This window comes from Plectropomus leopardus, chromosome 4 (genome assembly GCF_026936395.1).
Source record: "Plectropomus leopardus strain MGB_pleo_1.0 chromosome 4, ASM2693639v1, whole genome shotgun sequence".
Taxonomy (NCBI): Eukaryota; Metazoa; Chordata; class Actinopteri; order Perciformes; family Serranidae; genus Plectropomus; species Plectropomus leopardus.
In genome coordinates, this window is record NC_142179.1 from 17,539,788 (window position 1) to 17,560,235 (window position 20,448).

General features: G+C 40.0%; 1 protein-coding gene across 4 annotated transcripts in view; it reads right to left on the minus strand.

The window, feature by feature from the left end:
- Positions 1-992: 992 nt before the first annotated feature.
- The window catches only part of rasef (RAS and EF-hand domain containing), a 42,936-nt gene continuing 23,480 nt past the window's right edge, over positions 993-20,448 (minus strand). For 2 of the 4 annotated variants that reach the window (XM_088076667.1, XM_042488812.2), the window contains exons 14-18: positions 17,407-17,488; positions 17,094-17,208; positions 16,413-16,523; positions 15,969-16,045; positions 12,832-15,267 (exon numbers count right to left, since the gene is read on the minus strand). In XM_088076667.1, the coding sequence (XP_087932793.1) occupies positions 15,165-15,267; positions 15,969-16,045; positions 16,413-16,523; positions 17,094-17,208; positions 17,407-17,488 (488 nt within the window). In that variant the 3' untranslated portion in view covers positions 12,832-15,164. Of the gene's footprint in view, positions 4,357-12,831; positions 15,268-15,968; positions 16,046-16,412; positions 16,524-17,093; positions 17,209-17,406; positions 17,489-20,448 lie in introns of those variants that run through there. The other 2 variants (XM_042488813.2, XM_042488814.2) reach the window with 2 other exon arrangements.

A 20,448-nucleotide genomic window follows, 5' to 3' on the forward strand; every position in this document is an offset into this window, starting at 1 on the left:
TCCCGCCTCTCTCTCACCCACTACTCCATCGTTAGCACTCAGCGCCGGCGCTAAACGAGCGGCCTTTGAGGAATGTTATTCTAATTCCAATTAGCTCTTCAGGCTTGGAGGGAAGCCAAGTCCCCGAGAAAAACACTAAAGCTACGGGCACGCGCACACCAATGAGAAGCAAAGAAGGGCATAGACACAGAAGAGCAAGCACACATGCTTGAAACAAAGCAAACACACACACACACACACATAAATGCATGCATAAATACACTAAAGTGATGTGCACGCTCATTTTTAAGAGAACAAACACACACTCAGCTGAAACACACTGAATACTCTGAGAATAGCAGCAGCTAATGGCTTTGGCAGCACTCTCACAGGGACCTGAAGAGCAATTAGGCTCCAAACTACACATTGTAAATCCCCTCTGATTACTGTGTGTGTGTCTGTGTGTGTCTGTGTGTGTGTGCATGTGTGTGCATGTGTGTGTGTGTTAAGCGCTGTTTATCTGCCACCAATTACCTCGCCCTGCCACAAGAGACACACACTGGATAAATGGAATCTATAAACACACACACACACACACGCAGACCAAGGTAAACACACTTGTTCGGTGCATGCACTCAGGTAAATGTGCAAAGTCATATAGCGAGCAGGACACACACACACACACACACACACACACACACACACACACACACACACACACACACACACACACACACACACACACACACACACACACACACACACACACACACAAACACACAAAGTAGCTGTCTTATCAGTTTATGTTGGTGTGACTGGAGGATTTAGTCACGTGACCTGCAAGACAGGAGCAGCCAGGCGCCAAAACTAATTTCCACCTTCAAAGACTCCCTTATCTCCTCAGACGCCGTGTGTGTATATGTGTGTGTGTGTGTGTGTGTGTGTGTGTGTGTGTGTATGTGTGCACGCCTGCATATGTGTTTGCCTGCATAGTATATGTGTATGAGAGTGTTAGTGTGTGTGGGGTTGATGATCTGATGTCCTCTGACAGGAAGACTCGCAGCAAATCATGTATCACTGTCTCATCTGCATCAACCAGGCGTGCACGCGCGCACGCACACACACTTGCACGCACATACACACAGAGGAAGAAAGCAAGATAGAAAGAGACAGACAGATAGATGGACGTATCAAGAGAAAGGACACACACACAGCAGTGCAGGGGGAGGTGCAGACAGTAAGAGTGAGGAAATAGCAGATAGTGAGAGATGTGAAGCATGGAAAGAGATGGAGGGAGAGATGGATTTAAAGAGGAGGGGAGACACAAAGAAGAGCCGCATCTGATTCACTGTCATATTTCTTTCAAATGAGTGATAAAAAGCCTTCGGTCCCAACAAAGCTCAAAGTTCAGGAGATACGGATACGAAAACGACAACAATCTGTTTTCCAACAGCTCATGTTTCACAGGAAGCAACTCCCACCTGTGACGGAGAAATATCAAAGGTGAGCAGAAAACAACCAGCTGAAAAACACCACACCTGGAGGTACGAGGTTTTCAGGCGACAGCGATGGTGGTGTGTTGTATATTTCATGGTGCTCTTTTGAAGTTGTCCCTACATTTTTCCACTGGCTCTTCAAAGGTCGAGTCTGCATCTGTGTTTCATCATCCCACCCCCAGCCCTTCACCAATGACTTTCTCCATCTCTTCACCACTCTCACTGATGTTTCACTCATGTTGTATTCTCTCTCTTCTTTTTGTTTCACTCTGTCAGCAGCGATTTCTCTTGAATCGCATGGAAAAATCAGAATGAAATCAAATCATGTTAAATGCCTGGTGACCGAGCTGTGGTGTTCAGAGGAGGCACAAAGAGGGCAGATGCAGGGAGGTGCCTCCCTGACCTACATGATAAACTACAAATCAGAAGAGGAGGGTATCGTGTCTGTGTGTATGTGGGTGGAAATCAAAAGTCATTTAATTACAACATAGAGTTCTAGCATCTGTAGCATGCTACAGTAGTGACATATGTCACATGACATTACATGACATAAGTAGCACCAGATGATTTTAAACCAGGCCATGATGTTCATTTCTAAACCTAGCCAGGTTCTATTTGTTAGCTTAAGGAAATACATTTTATGACAAAGTGTTAAGCATAAATTGCACATTTTACTTTGTGCATATTTTGACGTTTAGATTCACTGACAAAGCAGCAATATTCGATGAGTTGGGATGAGAAAGCATTGAAGACATATGCATGCATCATGTATATTCACTATGTAAACACGTATGTTTACGTTGTTCTTCCTGGATTCATTGCTTCCAGTTAATTGTCTACAATAACTAGACCATTTACATGTAAATAGCTGTATAGCCTAATGTAAAATAATTGTTTATCAGGTAAATAAGAGTAACGACTATCATTAGCTGTAATTGCCCCACTAATGATACACACAAACTAAGACAGGGGCAAATGTGTGTCTGTATGGGTATGCATAGGATATTCCTTATATCTGTGTGTATGACCTATTATTTCATGTGTGCCCTTGGTGTGTGTGTGTGTGTGCATTGCTGTGTGCTATTTGTTGTCCAAATCATATCCATTAGCATCCTCCTGACCTGGAGCTGTTCCAGCCAATCAGATTTTAGTGTGCTGTCAGCAGGTGTCGTCAGCTCGCTGTGAGATTTATCAAAGTGACGGAACGCACTGCACAGCACGACAGCAGCATTTATCTCTCTCTATATATATTCTCTCTCACTGTACACTGCGCGCCCCTCCCACACACACACACACGGAGCACCACGTGAGGATCACATCAGCATCATTTTATTTACTGCAGAAGCAGAAGATGCTCATGCCGAAGAAGAGAAATACTGACAAGTCATGTACTGCAGGGACATTACAATATACGGACTCACAATATGAGGCCAACCTGATGATGATAATAAGGAGAGGAAGAGGAAGAAGAACATGAAGAATAAGGAAGAAGGCGGCTCGGAGCTCTTAATAATAATGAGAAACAAGGGGGAAAAAAACAAGAAAACAAAATAGAAGACAAAATAACTAATATTACCAGAAGTACTTAGAATTTTAAAGCAAAAAGACAAATTAATAAATACCACCTTAATTTGTGTTTGCAGGTTTTTAAATGCAGGAAAACCTGTTAAAAATCAGTCTTTTTGTTTATTTTAGTTGTTGTTTGGCATCACAGATGGGCCGAAAAACAGGTTAATAAACAGTAGAAAGCAACATGGTGGCCAGTGACAGTTACTTATTATTTTTACATCTCTCACTTAATCAATCTGTCTCTCAAATACAGTGCTGACTAATTTTTTTCAATGATGTTCAAGTGCTGCTTAAATGGAGACGCACAGATTTTTTTGGCCGCATGGTCATGCATCTCACGGGCAAAAGGGGCTAAAATTAGCACATCCACCCGAGGGTCATATTGGAGCTAGAGCTGATAGAGCTTTAGAATAACAACACTATCGCTGTTCAGATTGATTCCCTGTAACGATACAATATTTGCCGATATCACAAAGTCTACCATGATACGATTTTGATTTATTTCGATTTAGGGGCCTGCGATCGATATGGGCTGATATTATACATCATTTAGCACAGTCGGTTACAGGAGAAGCTGCCACCTCTTTCTTATCTTTTGGCCAGAAAAGATAAAAACAACATATACATATTTGGAAATAATTAAAACTGGTTTATTCTGTTTGAAAATCCTTTCTGGAAAATATGTTTTCATTTTAATTGAAACCATGATCTTCTTTCTAAAACTTCTGAGCTGTCTGACTTGAAGACAAACTTCTCCCAACATCCTCAAAACATAGATTAACAAGAAGATCTTTCTACTTAAGTAAATTTCAGTAATAACTATCAAGGATCATAGACAACTCAACACAAAACAACTGTCTTTTGTAGGTCACATTTCCCCCACATATACAACATGCTAACGTTATTAGCATAAGCCTATGGCATTTAACATTGCAGAAATTAGCTTAGCAGCTAGCGACCTTTTCCTCTACTCATAACTTAACCAATTTACTATTTTTTTATGCTTTGTCTAATTCACCGCTGGTTTAAGTTCCCGCATCTCCTGACAGAACAGATGATTTTCAGTCTACATACATGTTTTTTCAGTCAACAACAGAGTGTTAGCAAGAAGTCAGTGAAGTGGCCCTGCAGGTATGTTGTGTTTCCTCAGTACGGCTTTTCTTTACATATGACGTGCACCGTCTGTTGACTCACAGTCTCTCCAACAACAAAACAGTTCCACATTGATGATTATTTGATGATGATTATTCCCAGGTAAACAGCATTCTCCCCATCATTTTTCTCTTGGCTTCTCGCCATCATCTGCTGGACGCTGTTTGATGGTGACACAGAATTTCAAAATAAGAGCGCATCTAAAAGAGGATGATATGGATCGATGTTTACACTTTGTATTGATGTTACATGATCGTTGTCATTTAATGGATATATTGTAACACCCCTACCTATAAGCCTCGCTTTTACTATGCAGTTGTGTCTGCCATTGTATACAATCTCCCCAAAAAACAAGGGCTGGATTTACATCACAAGAGAAGTGCGAAGTATATAGTCCGTGCATAACCAAAGCAGAAAGAGGAGAGCTTTTTTGTTATTTCTGCTAACTTTGGCAGCCATCCACAGTTACCAAAGACTATTAAATACCCCTTTTTCACCATGTGCATGTGTACATGAGTTTTTTAAAGATGAGTAAACCCATTAGAAATCAGTTAGTGTATAACAAACAGTCAACATTTCAGAGCTGCACCCCATCACACGAAACCTCATAATTCCAAGCTCACAACATAAATACATGGATGGTTTGGAAGCTTTATACACGTCTATTCTGCTCAATTTAACACGTCAAATTCTCTAAATACAACCTCTGACTGTATCTTTGACATGTAAATGGCGTCAAACTGCTTTTTTTTTTGTTTTAGGTTGATTGCCCACAAAATGCTCTCACATTGTGAGACGATCCCCTCAGGACAGTCAGACATACACAGACACACACCATGCCACCCATGACCTTTGACCTTTAACTGTGCCATGACCCCATCATGATGATGTACAGCAAGCTCATCGTTTCCATGGTTACATGAACCAGTTGCACAGAGCAGCGCCACAGGGGAGTGTGTGTGTATGTGTGTGTGTGAGCGCTGGGGTTCAATCAGTGAAGGGGGAGGAGACTGGACACTCACACACACACACACACACACACACACAGACGCACACACACGTACACACTCTAATAGGGCTCTCCATCTGTCTATGTAAATCAATCCTGACCTTTGCTGAACTCTGGCTGTGCAGTTTGACAGTTAATCACTTGATAAGTGTGTTACAATTGTGATTGTGATTGTGTGTGTGTGTGTGTGTGTGTGTGTGTGTGTGTGTGTGCGTGTGTGTGTGCATAAGTTATTGTCCCTTGTTTAGTGTAATTGAGTATAGAAAAACAGCAGGCCAACAACCATTAGGCAAAATGGAAACAGCATTCTGTGTGTGTGTGTGTGTGCGTGTGTGCGTGCGTGCGTGCGTGCGTGCGTGCGTGTGTGTGTGTGTGTGTGCGTGTGTGCGTGTGTGCGTGTGTTTGCAAAAGGCAAAAGAGACGACGGTGACACAAGGTTTTCTGAGCTTTCTCAATGAATCAGACAGGTCAGTCAGATATGGTCATTTGTTTCTGACTCTAAAAAATGAAATGGCGACAACCGAAATGCTGAACTAATGGCTTCAAAATGGGAGTTCAATCCAGTGGGTGACGGCACAGTAGCTACATCCATTATTTTTACAGTCTGTGGTCAGGGGGCTACTGATGAAGTGTCAGTAATTGATGAGTTGAGAGTGATACCATGTCATTCAATCATAAAAGTGGCAGAAAAGACCAGAGCGAGAAATGGGAAGAGAAGGTTGCAAAGGTTCCTAAATAAGATTAACTTGGCTTTTTTTGTAAATAGTTGCCAACACGGAAGACTGTCCCTCTCTAGCAGCAATGCCAGCCTGTTCTCATTCCGAACCCTCAGCACCTGCCGCATCCACATGATACACACACAAGTGGCATCACTTGAGAACACAGCTGGACGAAATCTGCATGCATATAAAACACGGCAGGACAGCGTCAGGCTGAAACACTGCCAGTAACCACTAATATAAGCCAACCACTATAAGGAACAAACATGTTCTCCTCTAAACTCGTCACTTGCTGCCACTTTGTTTGTGGACTTCCACGTCTAAATATCATGGGGTAGGTATCCCTCTGCTGCACAGCACATGGCAACCCACGCCAGGATGTTAATAAGCGTTAACAACATGCTGGCACTGGTGGCTGGGTTTAGGTGACCAAGTTCTGGATGGTTAGGGTTAGGGGAAATGACCATCGACTAAACTAGCATAGTGACTATCTTTATGTGCCATGATTAACATGTTTGTAAGATGTCTGCAATTTTAGCAGCCAGGTAAAATCTAAATGTAACATATTTTTATGTTTCTTGTACGCTGGCCCTGATTAGTGCATTAAATGTGTATTAATATAAGACTGGAAATAGTATCCAACAAATAAACCATTCATTTATTTATTTATTTTTAAATCACACTATATGTTTATATAGTATAGTGCATGTTTACTATACATAATATATGATTTATGTTTCCAGCAGTGAATGGCCTTGTGTCTGAGTGCCAGAGACACTGAAGAGAAGTCAGAAGGTACAGATATTGAGTTGTTTGGGCATTCTTATTTGTAAGCAATAAGAAAAATATTAAGTACAGAATCACTTCAACTTATGTTTACCACAGTGAAATAATAGTATCTGTGATAAAATATGTGGCAGCTGCTGTGAACCAAATCTAGGTTACATTCCTGCACGCACAACATGTCGATATCAGCTGCTCTCCGGCCTGACGAGTTTGGTCAATATGTCAATACAGTTTCTAGATAAGATCTCTATATATTGTTGTGTGGGCTCGGAGGGTCATTATGTCAATGGGTGCCTGCTTTGTGTGCAGACACATGCACACGCACAGATGCCAGTGGTCTGCCGGTGGATTTGATAGATGAGGAATGTGAATGCACACAATCTGTTTTTTACCCTTCGACTCAGATAAACGTCACTAAATCTGTTTTAGCGGTTAAAATGTCATTTTCAAATTCCAATGGGGATAGCAGCTCAGACAGGAATACTGATGTCTGGCCTCTGAAGGGGATTCAGTTTATAGAGACGGACTCTGTGGACATTGACTGCAGCTGGAGCTTATCGACAAAACACTGTTTAGGCACAGTGAAGAATACAGCCTGGCATCCCGTCAAATACTATTATATCAACTTTGAATCTAACCAGCAAAGACATTTAGAAATAAGCTGTTACACATAGAGATATACTCTCACACTCACACACACTCAATGTTCTCAGATTAACCTAATCAAGCTAATCTGTCAGATTAACACACATTATAAAACGGCCTCTAATCCACGCCCGTCCTTCTAGCTAAGTGAGCGGTCATTGAGATAAACAGAGCTGCAGCGTCGCCTCTGTCATCACACTGACTCACACGTCACAGGAACCAAAGTGGTTCTTATTATTGCTGTACGTTTTATAACGGTTTTAGAGATGTGTTGTATTGAGCACAGAGACAAGTGGCCTTTCAATCTCGGCTAGATTTCTTATGAGCTTTTGCAATAATATACACCATGTCACATGTTTTGCTTTCTACGAAGACAATAAAAAACATAAACCTGAAATGAAGTTGCATTGAGATGCCAGTATTCAAACACACAGGAAAATGTGCAACTTGTCCATAAATAAAGAAACATGGGAGTCTCAACATATTCCAGATATGATGTGCTTTTGCAAAGGCTTAGGTTTTGTTTCAACATTGTGGGGAACACATGAAAAGGGGGGTTTGGAGGTCATCAAACACTAAATTTCCTTTTTCGGGTGAATTTTTCTGCACCAATTTGTGTTTTTCTGCATCAATTTCTTGTGTAATTGTCTTAAAATTTGTCAAAATAAAAGTCCTCTACTACTTTCATGTTTGAATTGGAGGCAACATGTTCTAAATATTGAGGGGGATGCGTCCTTTAAGTCCCCTCAAAATCTACGCCTCTCTTCTTGATGAAGTCCAGACTTTTTGACAAGTTCTTTACTATAAACTCAGGTTAGGACATCAAGACATTTTACATCTAATGACTCTAATGTAATGTTCCAGCCGTAACTTTAATGTGATAGTCTTGACGTTATCAACTGATGTTGTTTATGCTGAAAATGCAATAATTTTAACCTTTTAACTTGTCACACATGATGAACACCTTTTACATAAATGATTTTTTCTATTATCAGTTTATCCTGTTTTTTATTATATTTGTCTTACGTGGTAGAATATTGCATTTTTTGAAATATTTTTTAAATCTTTGTTGTGACACTGTGCTTCTGTTGCTGAGCTAACCCCATCTCTCATCCAATACATTTCTTTTAGCATTGACCCTGTGTTAACCTACATATGACTAATAAAGTAAACCTGAAACTAAATGGCAATAATGAGAAACCTTTAAGGTATGTGTGTGATATAACTGCATTAACTGTTTTATAAGCTTCATGGGTACAGCACAACAGTCTCATCACATTGTAGGAGGCTGCTGCCCTCTTGCCTGCTGAAGTGGTATAGCACACTGTGTTGTTAACCACCAGCTGCAGTTACTTCAACTCAGAAACATCTTTTTGGGGATATTAGAAGTATTTAAAGTAAAGCTGTGCATCAAGAGAGCAAAAATTACTTAATTTAAAATGTGGTTTCCAAGATGAAGAGTTTAAAATATGTGCCATAAAAAAAGATCAAATGAAATAATTCCAGCTAAAAATGTTGTGAGACTAAATCTCTGTGTTCTCTGTTGTAATACCAAGATGGCAACTTATAGGATTTATAAAAAATATCAAGCAAAAAATGCTCTGATAGGGTTCCCCCCTCTACACACAACCCCCACACCCACACACATGCACACACAGCATGAGCCAGACTATTAGACATTGCTTAAATGCTTTATGTCTTTGATGACTTTGTCAAAAGCAGACATGAAAAAAAAGATGACAGATATCTAGCAGGTGCATCAGACTGTATGTGTGTGCGTGTTAGGGGTGGTCGTGTGGACGCTCTTGTGTGTCTGTCGTGGAGGTCGATTTGGACAGACAGTCTGCCAGCCCAGATGTCATCAGAGTGACCAGTGGTCCCGTTTTCTGACCTCTGACCTTTCCAGATGGTGACACACCACTCCCTCAATCAGCAACCGTACAGACTGTGTGTGTGTGTGTGTGTGTGTGTGTGTGTGTGTGTGTGTGTTTGTCATACTGACTGATGAGGTTTTAAGGATGTGCCACAAGGGTTTAAATTAATTTTAACTCTAGATTTTGAAAATCTTGCATTGTGAATTTAAAATAGTGCCTGAAATTATATACCACTGATTCCACATCATTTTCAAATTTAAAATACTTTAGATTTACACTGCATTAATCAGGCAGCAGTAACTTGTATTTTACAGTAAATAAGGCATAAAACTGTGACTACAAAATTAACTTTACCCACTTTATGTGAATATAAACAGAAAACAGAGGTCAAACTTGAGTGTGTGAGAGCAATCTAAAGGGTGCGATTTTTTTTACCAACACATTTTAACTTTAAACTAAAATTTAAACCTGAACAAAAACAAACAATTTTTTTTTAAAAGAAATAAATTGAGCTTTTCCATGTTTGTATTTGTTCCTCTATAGACAATCTTTAGATATCATACAAGACTTAATTTCTTTTTTTTTCTTTTTTTTTAATGAGCTTTGGAAAAGTATTAATCATTTTACACATACTGAATAGAATAATTTATGAGATTTCTAAGTTTTGTGTTTTTTCATATCTGCAGATGCCAAACAGCAAAGACAACCTGCTCTCTCTCCTCTACACTAATATATTCATTACTGTCATTAACCTTTCTGCTACACAGTCCCCTTATCTAATTATCCCCCTGTTACTACTGCACGCACACTCACACAAACACACACACACACACGTGCGCACGCGCGCACACACCATTCTCAGCTGCTGCTCCCCATCCCCATCTCCACTACCCCACATGTTGTTTGACAAATGAGTGGTCTCGCCTCATCAAGCACATGACAATGTAAACAGATGGGAGGTGGAGACAGGGACCCGTGCCAGCTCTAAATACACAAACACACACACATACACACTAACACACACACTCACAGTGCAAAATCCCTAACATATGTTGCATTTATTCAAACAGCCATGCTTGGAGACACTTGCAGACGCTCGGGGAGTATGGCTAACAGGAGGGTCTTTTAAAGCAGCAACCAAGAAGAAATTATCTGATTTATTGATTCGTCTCCTCCTTTGTTCCTTTTTGATGGGGGTGCAGATTGCTTGAGTGTGAGCAACAGATAGACAGAATTATTTGACGTTGTTAAGATTGCATCCATAATATCACATTCACTATTAACACAGGTGGTAAGTAACTAAGCATATTTATTCAAGTATTCTATTTAAAGGGGATATGAAGCAAGCTCATGTTTTATTTGCTCTGGCAGATACGTCTGGTCCCTCCTTACTCAGACAAAATTACAGCCAACCAGAACTGCCACGGCATGTTTCAGACAATGACTGACAACGAGCAGAGCCTTGGTGCTTTACAAAAATAGATGATTTTTGGCTTGCACACACTTGTGCCGGGGACATGGTCAGCATAAACCGAGCTTAGTACAGAGGAGCACCATGATGACATGTTCAAAAAGCAACAAAGATGGCGGCAGCTGATGTGGCACTTTCTGTTGAAGCAGGATGGCAAAAATGGCAGCACTTGTTGAGACATATTGATTGCCACACCATCACTGCTCATCTGCACGCTCACACTTTGTCTGTCGCTGCCTTTTATCAATTCAAGTATTCATTCATTTCTTACACTGCACTGTAACTCTTATTTTTGTATTCCATTAGCTCTTTAAGTTTGAAATTACATTTAAATGTCTTTTATAAAGTCTCGCTATTTTTGATGTTTTATATAAAGCACTTTGAATTGCCTTGTTGCTAAAATGTGCTATATAAATAAACATGCCTTGCTGTGCCTTGTAGTCTGTGTACACTTGTCTGTTACTCAGTAATATGTCACATTTTGTTGCTCTGACTAGTTCCAATTGCGTCCAGATGCATTTTGGTGTACGGCTGTTGATGACACCCTTTAGAAACTGAAAATGAACTGAGAGGTTATGCCAATCAAGTGGAGCACTACTGAATATGTTGTTGGGGGGGGGAGGGATGGTTAGTATAAAGTCCTTTTTGGCTCCATAGTCTGATAAATGTCAGCTTGAAAGTTTGAAAATGAAAGAAATCTGGGGATGTGAAGTTAGAAAGAAATGAGCACAAAGCCTCTGTAGCTCGCACTTTATCTCAGCTTGAGGCTCCATTAGCTGCTAAGAAACAAGAATCTTAGACTGTTCTGCCGGTGGTTGGCTTGCATTGTGGGTAATGTAAGCTTCAGGTTTTGACCATGAAGAAAAATTACTGGAATAAAAATGATGATATGTCTGGTTCTGTAGTCAGAGATTTTTTTCACCTTCAGAGTCAGAAGTTGAGAGTCAGGTGTGTGACAATAGCACAAACAAGGCATGACCCATGTGACGCCTGAAACAGTCTAAAGACCAGAAATATACTTGCTTTTTAACCACTCGTTTGTGAAGACAACTGGCTGTATTGTGAACAAAATTATAGAGCAGCCCAGAGAACTCAAACTGTGTAAAACTCCTGGATCTGCATGACAATAAACACAGTGACATTGTAGCTGGTATGCAAGGCTCCTAAATCGAGTGTATTCATTACTGTACAACATCAAAGACAAAATGTACAGATGGTGGTAAATGCTTGTCTTCAAAACTCCTGTTGTTGTTGTTGCTGCCCCCTGAGCCTGTCACATCAGTGAAACTGCTCATACACTGCCCCTGACATTCATGTGCGTGTGCATCTTGCACATTTCTACTGAGGACGTGCACAACCAACGCTCCAAACAGATGCAGGATATGCCAGGCAGCCACATGCTCAAGCAAACCTGTGGATGAATGCGAGTATATCTACAGTTTTAAGCGTTCAGTATAATTTTAACAAACTAGTTTCTACAAAGCAGCATCCCAAAAAATCTAAAGGGGTAAGTGTTTTTACTTGTTCCTTTGAACACACTTGTAGGTGGGTGAAAAGCTACGGAGAAATCAAATTTCAGCAGCCATTTAAACCATTTGTGCAAATTGGAAATGATCTGCTATACGCGCCGTTACAAACATAAAACAGCTGCTCATCCCCAGCAGGAAGCCAAATTAAGATAAATGTAACACTGTGGGGTAATATGTGAAAGACTGTGAGTTGAGTTGAGTAATATGAGCATGAAGTCTCAACAATCATACATCGCACCAGGGTTACTCCTACGTATATTAAACACAAACAAGGCTCTTTCTTTAAGTTCTCCCACAATTCTTAGTATCTCTATGTCGGCCATCGATGCAGTTTACCTGCAATAAGGTTTGACATCCTGGGTGGCGCAAACAACAAACTTCTGTTTCCTTTCAGGCCACCAACATGCTGCAGATCATTTCAAATCAGCATTCACACCAAAAATAACTCAACTCAGAAGTAATTAAATAAGAGCCACCAGATAAAAATCTATTGCTATTTATCTTATTGTCTCACTTTAGAATAAAATAACTGTTCTCTATCACATGCTGATATTTGTCAGCGTCACATACTAATGAACATACTCACATACTTCACTTTCAAATCCTTCTTACACATTTTACTTCACTTTCACAGTTGTCTTTCTCTTTTCATAATTTGCTTATAGTACCTGCACAACATGGCCATGCATGTCAGGGCAGATTGTGCAAATCATCATATGTGTAATAACAAAAACATACATACATTTTACATGGCAAGAAGTTTATACTGACTTAAACATTCATAAAATAAGAGTTTAGGCTGTGGCTGAAATACAGCTCAATCTACTTATCCTCATACAACTGTTATTATATCTTACAAAAAGTTATGCACACAGTTCATATTATATCATACGAATTAGAGCCACTACCAAGCCTCCAGGAACAGCATTGTGCTTTATAGCCAATTTTATATGGTGGCCAATCTGTGTAATTAAAACTTCCTGTCCTAACACATGATACCATGGGGCCCAAAAAGTCTTTTCCCCATAGAATTACACTGTGAAAGAAACGTCTACAATTTTAAACTTTTTTTTAGGTACATCAGCTTTCCAGAATGAACACTTAGAAGCATTTATTTAAATCGTTATGTCCTAAAAGTCTCTCTCTCATTGAGCAAGCCCAAGCAGTTACAAGGTGGGGTTAAAAGAAATTCTGATGTGCTTAGTCTATGGGCCCGCGAATGCAGAAGATCTCCCCAATTTTATACCTGGAAGTCAAACGTTTTTGGCCTTAAGTGCAACTCCAACCCCCGGAACACTGCTCAGTGTCAACAGGACACCTCGAACTTCAAACACTGTCAGTTATGACTCTTTCTATTCTGTAAAACTTTTCAGACCAAAAAAAGTGATTTAAAAGTCTGTGATGTCATAATAATGTAAGTCTATGGGCCAAACAAGAATTCGTGGGTGGAGCTGGCAGTAGAAACGTTACTGCACATATTCAGTGTGCTGCATATTGTTGGAAGTAAACCCAGAGGCTCGAAATGTTTTTGCTGTATGAGGCAGGCAAGCAACTCCATTCCACAACAAATGCACCTTTTTGGGGTCCTGCATCCAAACCTATTTATACATCCATGGAAACAATAAGCAACTTTCAGGAGAATGAATGGGACCCCATTGCCAACACTGAATCCAGTTCTCTTTACACATCCATGGTCCCTACTGGTCAGGTAAGCTTCAAGTAAAGAATCAATTTTGGGGGGTCTTTGTGACCTTACTGATGTAGGTATTTTATTTGTAGGTATATATTTGGAATTTCCCCCAATGGGGGATCAATAAAGGAATATTCTATTCTATTCTATTCTATTCTAGGTAACTTAACTCAATATTATTTTTTCTATCCTGTTTCTTTTTTACTAGGGCTGTCACATGATATATTTTGAAATCCTGATTAATTGCAGAATTTCAACAGTTAATAGTGATTAATCACATTTTTAATCACATTTAAATGCCATTATTTTGCATTTCAAAACAGTTATGAAGTCAATATTGGCAAGGCAAAACAATTCTTACCAGACTGTCTCATTTAAGAATCAAATTACAGCAAAAAACTGCAGGGGACTAGCATCAAGTGGACATATATGTAAAGGGGAGATTCATGGGTACCCATCGAACCCATTTTTTTATTCACATATTTTGAGGTCAGAGGTCAAGGGACCCATGTGTAATGAACAAGCTGTTTTTCCATTGCCAGAACTTATTCTAACTCTGAAGCATTATTTGGCCCCCTTACTGAGAAGCTAGCATGACATGGTTGGCACCACTGGATTCCTCCTCTAGTCTCACGTGATGGCAGTATCATCAGTGTAGCTTTAAAACTCGGCCGAGTACGGCCTCTTAAAGACAGGAATGTCGGCCAGCAATTAAAGCGGATAAAATAAATAACGTGCTACGTACGAACCTTAATTGCATTGTTGTTAATGCTGACAGCCCTATTTTTAACCCACCCACCACCCCTACCACCTCCCTGTGTGGACTTTGTTGCTCTTTACACTACACGGCCAGACTCCCCTTCTTCACTCCTGTCATATGATGGAGGGCACTCTGCAGGGCACAGGTCACATGATAACCGCCCCCTCAAAATTACATGGTTTATATACGATTTACAGTGCATTACTTTTCCGTGGGTTTAAGTACGAACAGTGAATGAGAACTAACTGGCACAATACATCACGTTTAAATAACCTTGAATGAGAAAAATGCATCTGAATTTATGTAAGAAGTTTTGGGTTTTCTGCTGTGATCCCATTGTTGTTTGTGCACTTTATCCATGAGTTAAATTATTTTGGTTATTAACAATGATGATATGTTCCTCATTCTCATTCATGTTTTGGCAGGTTTCTGCATTTTTAGTCCTTTTATCCACCTGTAATGTTGTCCAGGTCTGATGAATCTGATCAGGAGCAGCAGGAGAAGTTTGGCTTCTTCCTCGGAGCGTCTAAGTTGGGCAGCGACTGATGGTGACTCTTCTCATCAAAGGCAGCCTGTTTTGTCACTTGCCTGTCGGTTGGGAAAAAAGGTGGAACAATAAATGTAATATTATATGTTTAAAAAGTAAGTGCCGATCACTCACATGAATTTTGATACTTGGGCCTAGGCTACTACAAGGATAGTACTACTAGAAAAATAAAACTAGACTGCTAGCAAGTAAACAATGCAGGATTCAACAGGTTTTTTTTTTTACCTCAATGATACACTCTATGTGTTATAGTGCGTATGTAAATATAACTTTTGTTTTTTGAAAGAAAAATCTGCAGGGCACCTTTCACCTCCATGTTAATTTTGAGTCTTACTTTTAGGCACCAGAGGGCAGCAGATGTCACAATTAAGAGCTTCCAGAGTATTCAGTGTTCAAACTGTATATAAGGCGATCTGGATTCTTCTTTTGGGAATGTTTTAATTTTTAGAGCAAAATATCAAACCTTATTTTCTCTTCATAATTCTGGCACTGGCCACTCTTGGCAGACATTTTAATTTGTGTAAATAATAACATCAACAAAGTTCGTTTTTAGTGTCCCACTATCCCATGCCAAATAGCATGAAAATGTAACACGTGCATTTAAATATCCCGAACTAAATGGCAGCCAGTAATCATTTATTAATTACATTTGAATTAACAACTAAAAAGTCTCCTGAGAAGTAAAACTTCCTCTGCTGTCTTTGTTTTGTGCAGTCAGCTGACTGAAACAGTTGAACCTCACCTGGCCAGGTGCAGCACAGCCTCCACGATGTTGCAGCCATCTTTGGCACTCGTTTCACAGAACAGAGTGTTGTATGTCTATCGAGTGAATGCAGAAAATTATTAATTCTTAACCTCTCTCTATATATATATATACATAGCCACAACATATGTGGTTTTTCTTTACACATTTGTACTTTTGCCATAGTACCAGCACCTTGACTAAAGCTGTGCACAGGCAGTTTTCCATTTTTGAGATATATATATATATATATATATATATCATATATATATATATATATATATATATATATATATATATATATATATATATATATATATCATAATCCTACACCAAGCAACAAGTTCAGTGTAGATATATGAAGAAGGTGTACCGAATGTTCAGAGGTATGTCGTCATAAAAATACAGCATATTAGGATGAGTGGGGAGTGAATGTATTAATACCATGGCCAGTTTCTCTCCGTAGCTGGTTGGGACACAGTTAGTTCCATCTTGTCTAAGATCACATTTGTTTCCCACGAGCATGATGGGAACATCCTCCTGGGACACATCCTGCTATGCAAAACAAAAAAGCAAAAAGAAAGCAAAAATAGGAACAAGAAAATGAAAAACAAAATATTGCAGAACTGCAGCATATGTTGCAGCAGAATTTATAATTGTGATGATTAAAATATCCACGTTACTGAAAAAAATAAAAGATTAACTACTTAAGTAGAACTATTGGTCCGACATGAAGCACCACAGTGTGTACATAGAGAAGTTAATAATATCTCACAGCACATGACATACACATACAGCATGCTCAAATAAAAAGTCACAGAAAATTCAACATGCCCACAATAACAGAACACAATCTAAATAAGGTACATCCAACACTTACAGATCTGCTGCGTGCGAAAAGAGAAAAACAAGCAAGATCACTTTGTTTAATATTCAAATTAATATGTGACAAAACATTTACTGGCAATACCCTATGATACACAAATGCTGCCAAGACTAATTGTCATGACAGATGTATCTACAAATTTCACTGTCACTTTATTCTGCTGAGGTGTGGAACTTTTTTTGCTAAAAAAAAAAAAAAGTCAGTCTGCAACAATCAGTCAGAGAAGAGTATTGCGTTACCTCGATCATGTCCACCCACTCTCGAACATTAAGAAAGCTCTTCTCACAGGTGACATCATACAGCAGCAACACCCCGTCCGCCCGGCGGAAATATGACTTTGCAATGCTGCGAAACCTGACAAGAAACAAGAAAGGATTAAGGTTTAAAATTAAGATTAACTACACAATTAAACATTGTTACATATGGATTATTGGCTCTAAACACATGTAATAATAAACTTTATTTACATGGTGCACTTGAGAACACATCTATAAATGAATAGTTCAAATCATCACACATATTAGATAATATTATATTCACACCAGCACACACCTCTCCTGTCCTGCAGTGTCCCATAGTTGTAGTAAAACAGGCTCTCCATCTACAATGAATGTCTTCATCTGGAAATCCACTCCTAGAAACAAATAGCAGACACAAAATGTCACCTTAAATTGGTTTAAAAAAAAAAAAAAAAAAAGGTCAAGTGGAAATTCCCAGCTCCACCTCCACTTTTACACAACAATATAAACCAGTCGCACTAGTCATTTTTTACGTACTACAACATTTATAGCCTAAGCTAATTTGCAATGTCTGTCCCAAGATGGGCCTTTCAAAATAAATATATGATTCCACAACTACATAAAATACTGTACAAACATGATTTGACACAATTTAAAACAACAATCATAATACAAAACAATAACCATCAGAAACACAAATCACCAGCTCATTCATGACTAAATGATTGATTGTTTCAGTTTGAGTTTAAAATGATCAGAGTCAGGATCCAGTTTGAGTTTAGTAGATAAGGAATTCCACATGTTGATTGTCTGAACAGAGAAAGCTGATTGTCTAAGTGACAATTACGCAAAGTCATCTTACAATTCCCACTGGATGCTCCACGTGTTACTGAGACTCTGAGAGGAACCACCAGGTCACTGAGGAGCCTGATCGTGTGGCATTTATGGATGAGTTTGAGGTTGGCAAATTTGATAAAATGATAAAAACTTTACATATTTAATTTCTTCAGAACATGGCAATGATGTGACGTTCTTGGCGTTCCATCCAGAATTTTTATTGCCTGATTGTATATCATCATTAGAGGCTTGACTGTTGTAGAAGATGCATTTTTTTTAACATTTATTTTTATTTAGTTTTTCCACAAAAACAAAACATAAGACAGACAGGGTCATCACGGGTGTAGAGAAATGCATAACATGTGGAAAAAAGATTTGATGAATCTGGGTTACATTCTTTATCAAAATCTATGAGTCCTTAGTGTCCATGTGTAACAGTTGGGGTCCTAGAGGATTTTTGATCCTTCACTCTGTTTAATGTAGGTCCTGACTGCTCCGTATCAGGGAAGATGTCTCCCATTCTTTCTTAACTTAAAAGTCCATTCTCTTAGTGCAAAATAAAAATACAGAAGAAGAATGGCGTATTTCTCCAACCAAGCATATATGCAGAAATCTTTTCAGGTTCAAATAGGACTTCAGTTTTTTCCAATATTTTTCACATTTCTTGGTAGCATGTCTCAGGGAAAAAGTCAATTGTTCCATCGTATAGATTTCATTAACTATTTCAATCCATTCAGGGATTGTAGGAGATTCTTTACTCAGTCATTTTCTGGTTATTGTTTTTTTACTAGCTGCCAGTAGTATTTGCAACAAGTATCTGTCCTGATTTTTCAGCCCAGTTAATACATTTCCCAAATATATAACACTGAAACTAAAAACAAGCTCTGAGCTGATTATAGATCTGATCTCTTTCACTATGTCTGTCCAATAGGAAGAAATATTTGGACATTCCCAAAAAATGTGAAAATGACCAGCTGACATATTACCACACATTCTCCAGCACTGGCCTTGTTCAGGATTGTTGCTTTGCGATTTTTTTAATCTTTGGAGTAATGAAAAACCTTAAAAGCAAGAATCTGCTTGTGACCATGAGGTGACACAGTAACTTAAATGTCGCTGACAATGTTTTAATTTAACCATGTTTAGGAAGTAAACTGCTCATATTAAGATGTCCACCAAATATATCCCTCGCTTCTCGCTCGTGTCTGGTGGAGTCAGCCACATTAATCATAAGCTCTTTTTTGCTTAATGTTACGGTTTTAGGTGCAGTCGAAGTTCACCGAGTGGCCGCCGTCTCCGCGTCCAACGAGACAGGAATCTTAACGGGCCTCTGTTTGGTAGCCACATCTTCTCTATTATCCAAAACTCGCACGGGCTTAGGCTCCGTGTTCCCCGGCCTTTCCTCGGTTGTATGGGCCTCTGACACCTGCTCTTCGGTCAGAGCCTCCGTGCGCCCCAGGATATCCGCTCCTGCAGCCGGCCCCACGGGCATGTCCTGCGCAGTGCCATCCATCGCTGACCCCTGACCCCGGCTCTACAGTCATGCGCCTCAGCGTGGCCGCTCCTGCAGCCAACCCCAATGTCGAGTAGTCCTGCAGAGTTACGCTCATCACTGACTTCGGCTCCGCGGCCGTGCGCCTCGGTGTATCGACTCCGGCAGCCGTCCCTGCGGTCAAGAAATCCTGCACAGCAGCGGTCGCCACTAGCCTCGGCACCAAAGCCGTGCGTCTTGGCGCATACGCTCCAGAAGCCGGACCCACTGGTGCACGGCGACGTTCATCGATGACATCGGCTCCACAGCCGTGCGCCCCAGCACAGCCAGATCGACCTCCGACTCCACAACTGAGCGAAGCGACGTGGGCCTGATCACCGGTGGTTTTTCCTCCAACGTACATCCAGACACAGCTATGTTGACAGTCGGCCCCATCAGCGATGCGCAATCAGTTAGCAAAACAGGGGACGTGTTTAGCTGAATATCACCCACCAGAAGTATCGGTAGAAAATAAATTGTAAATGTTCGAGTCCATTGGTGCGTTTTACTTTGAGAATTAAGCCCGGTCGGTTTTATGGATAGGATACTTGCAGACCCGTTGTCCGGAATAGCCGTGAAGATTATGGCCGACTTTATGAAGACAAAGCAGGAAGCAGTTTGTAATCTTATCGTTGTCTGTTGTCGATTGCTGTTAGTAAACACACATGCCGCTGGCAGGGCCAGTGATCCACAAACAAACGTGTAAAACAAGCAAGCCTGTTTGTTTGGAGTAAGGCTGTTGAACCGGAGAGCGCCGTCTTGTTTGTCATGACAGTGCCTCCCATGTCTAAAACCCCTATTTCTTCGTTTAAATTGCCAGCTGATGTTGTTAGAAAAGTTGAAGACTTCAACGATATTAAAACAGAAAGACAGTGCAAACAGCATGAGGCCCATTAAACCATGTTTATCTGGAGCTACCCGAACTGTCTCCAACAACACGCCACGCCATCTTTCATTAATCAATCAGCTTCCAATTACTCTCAACAT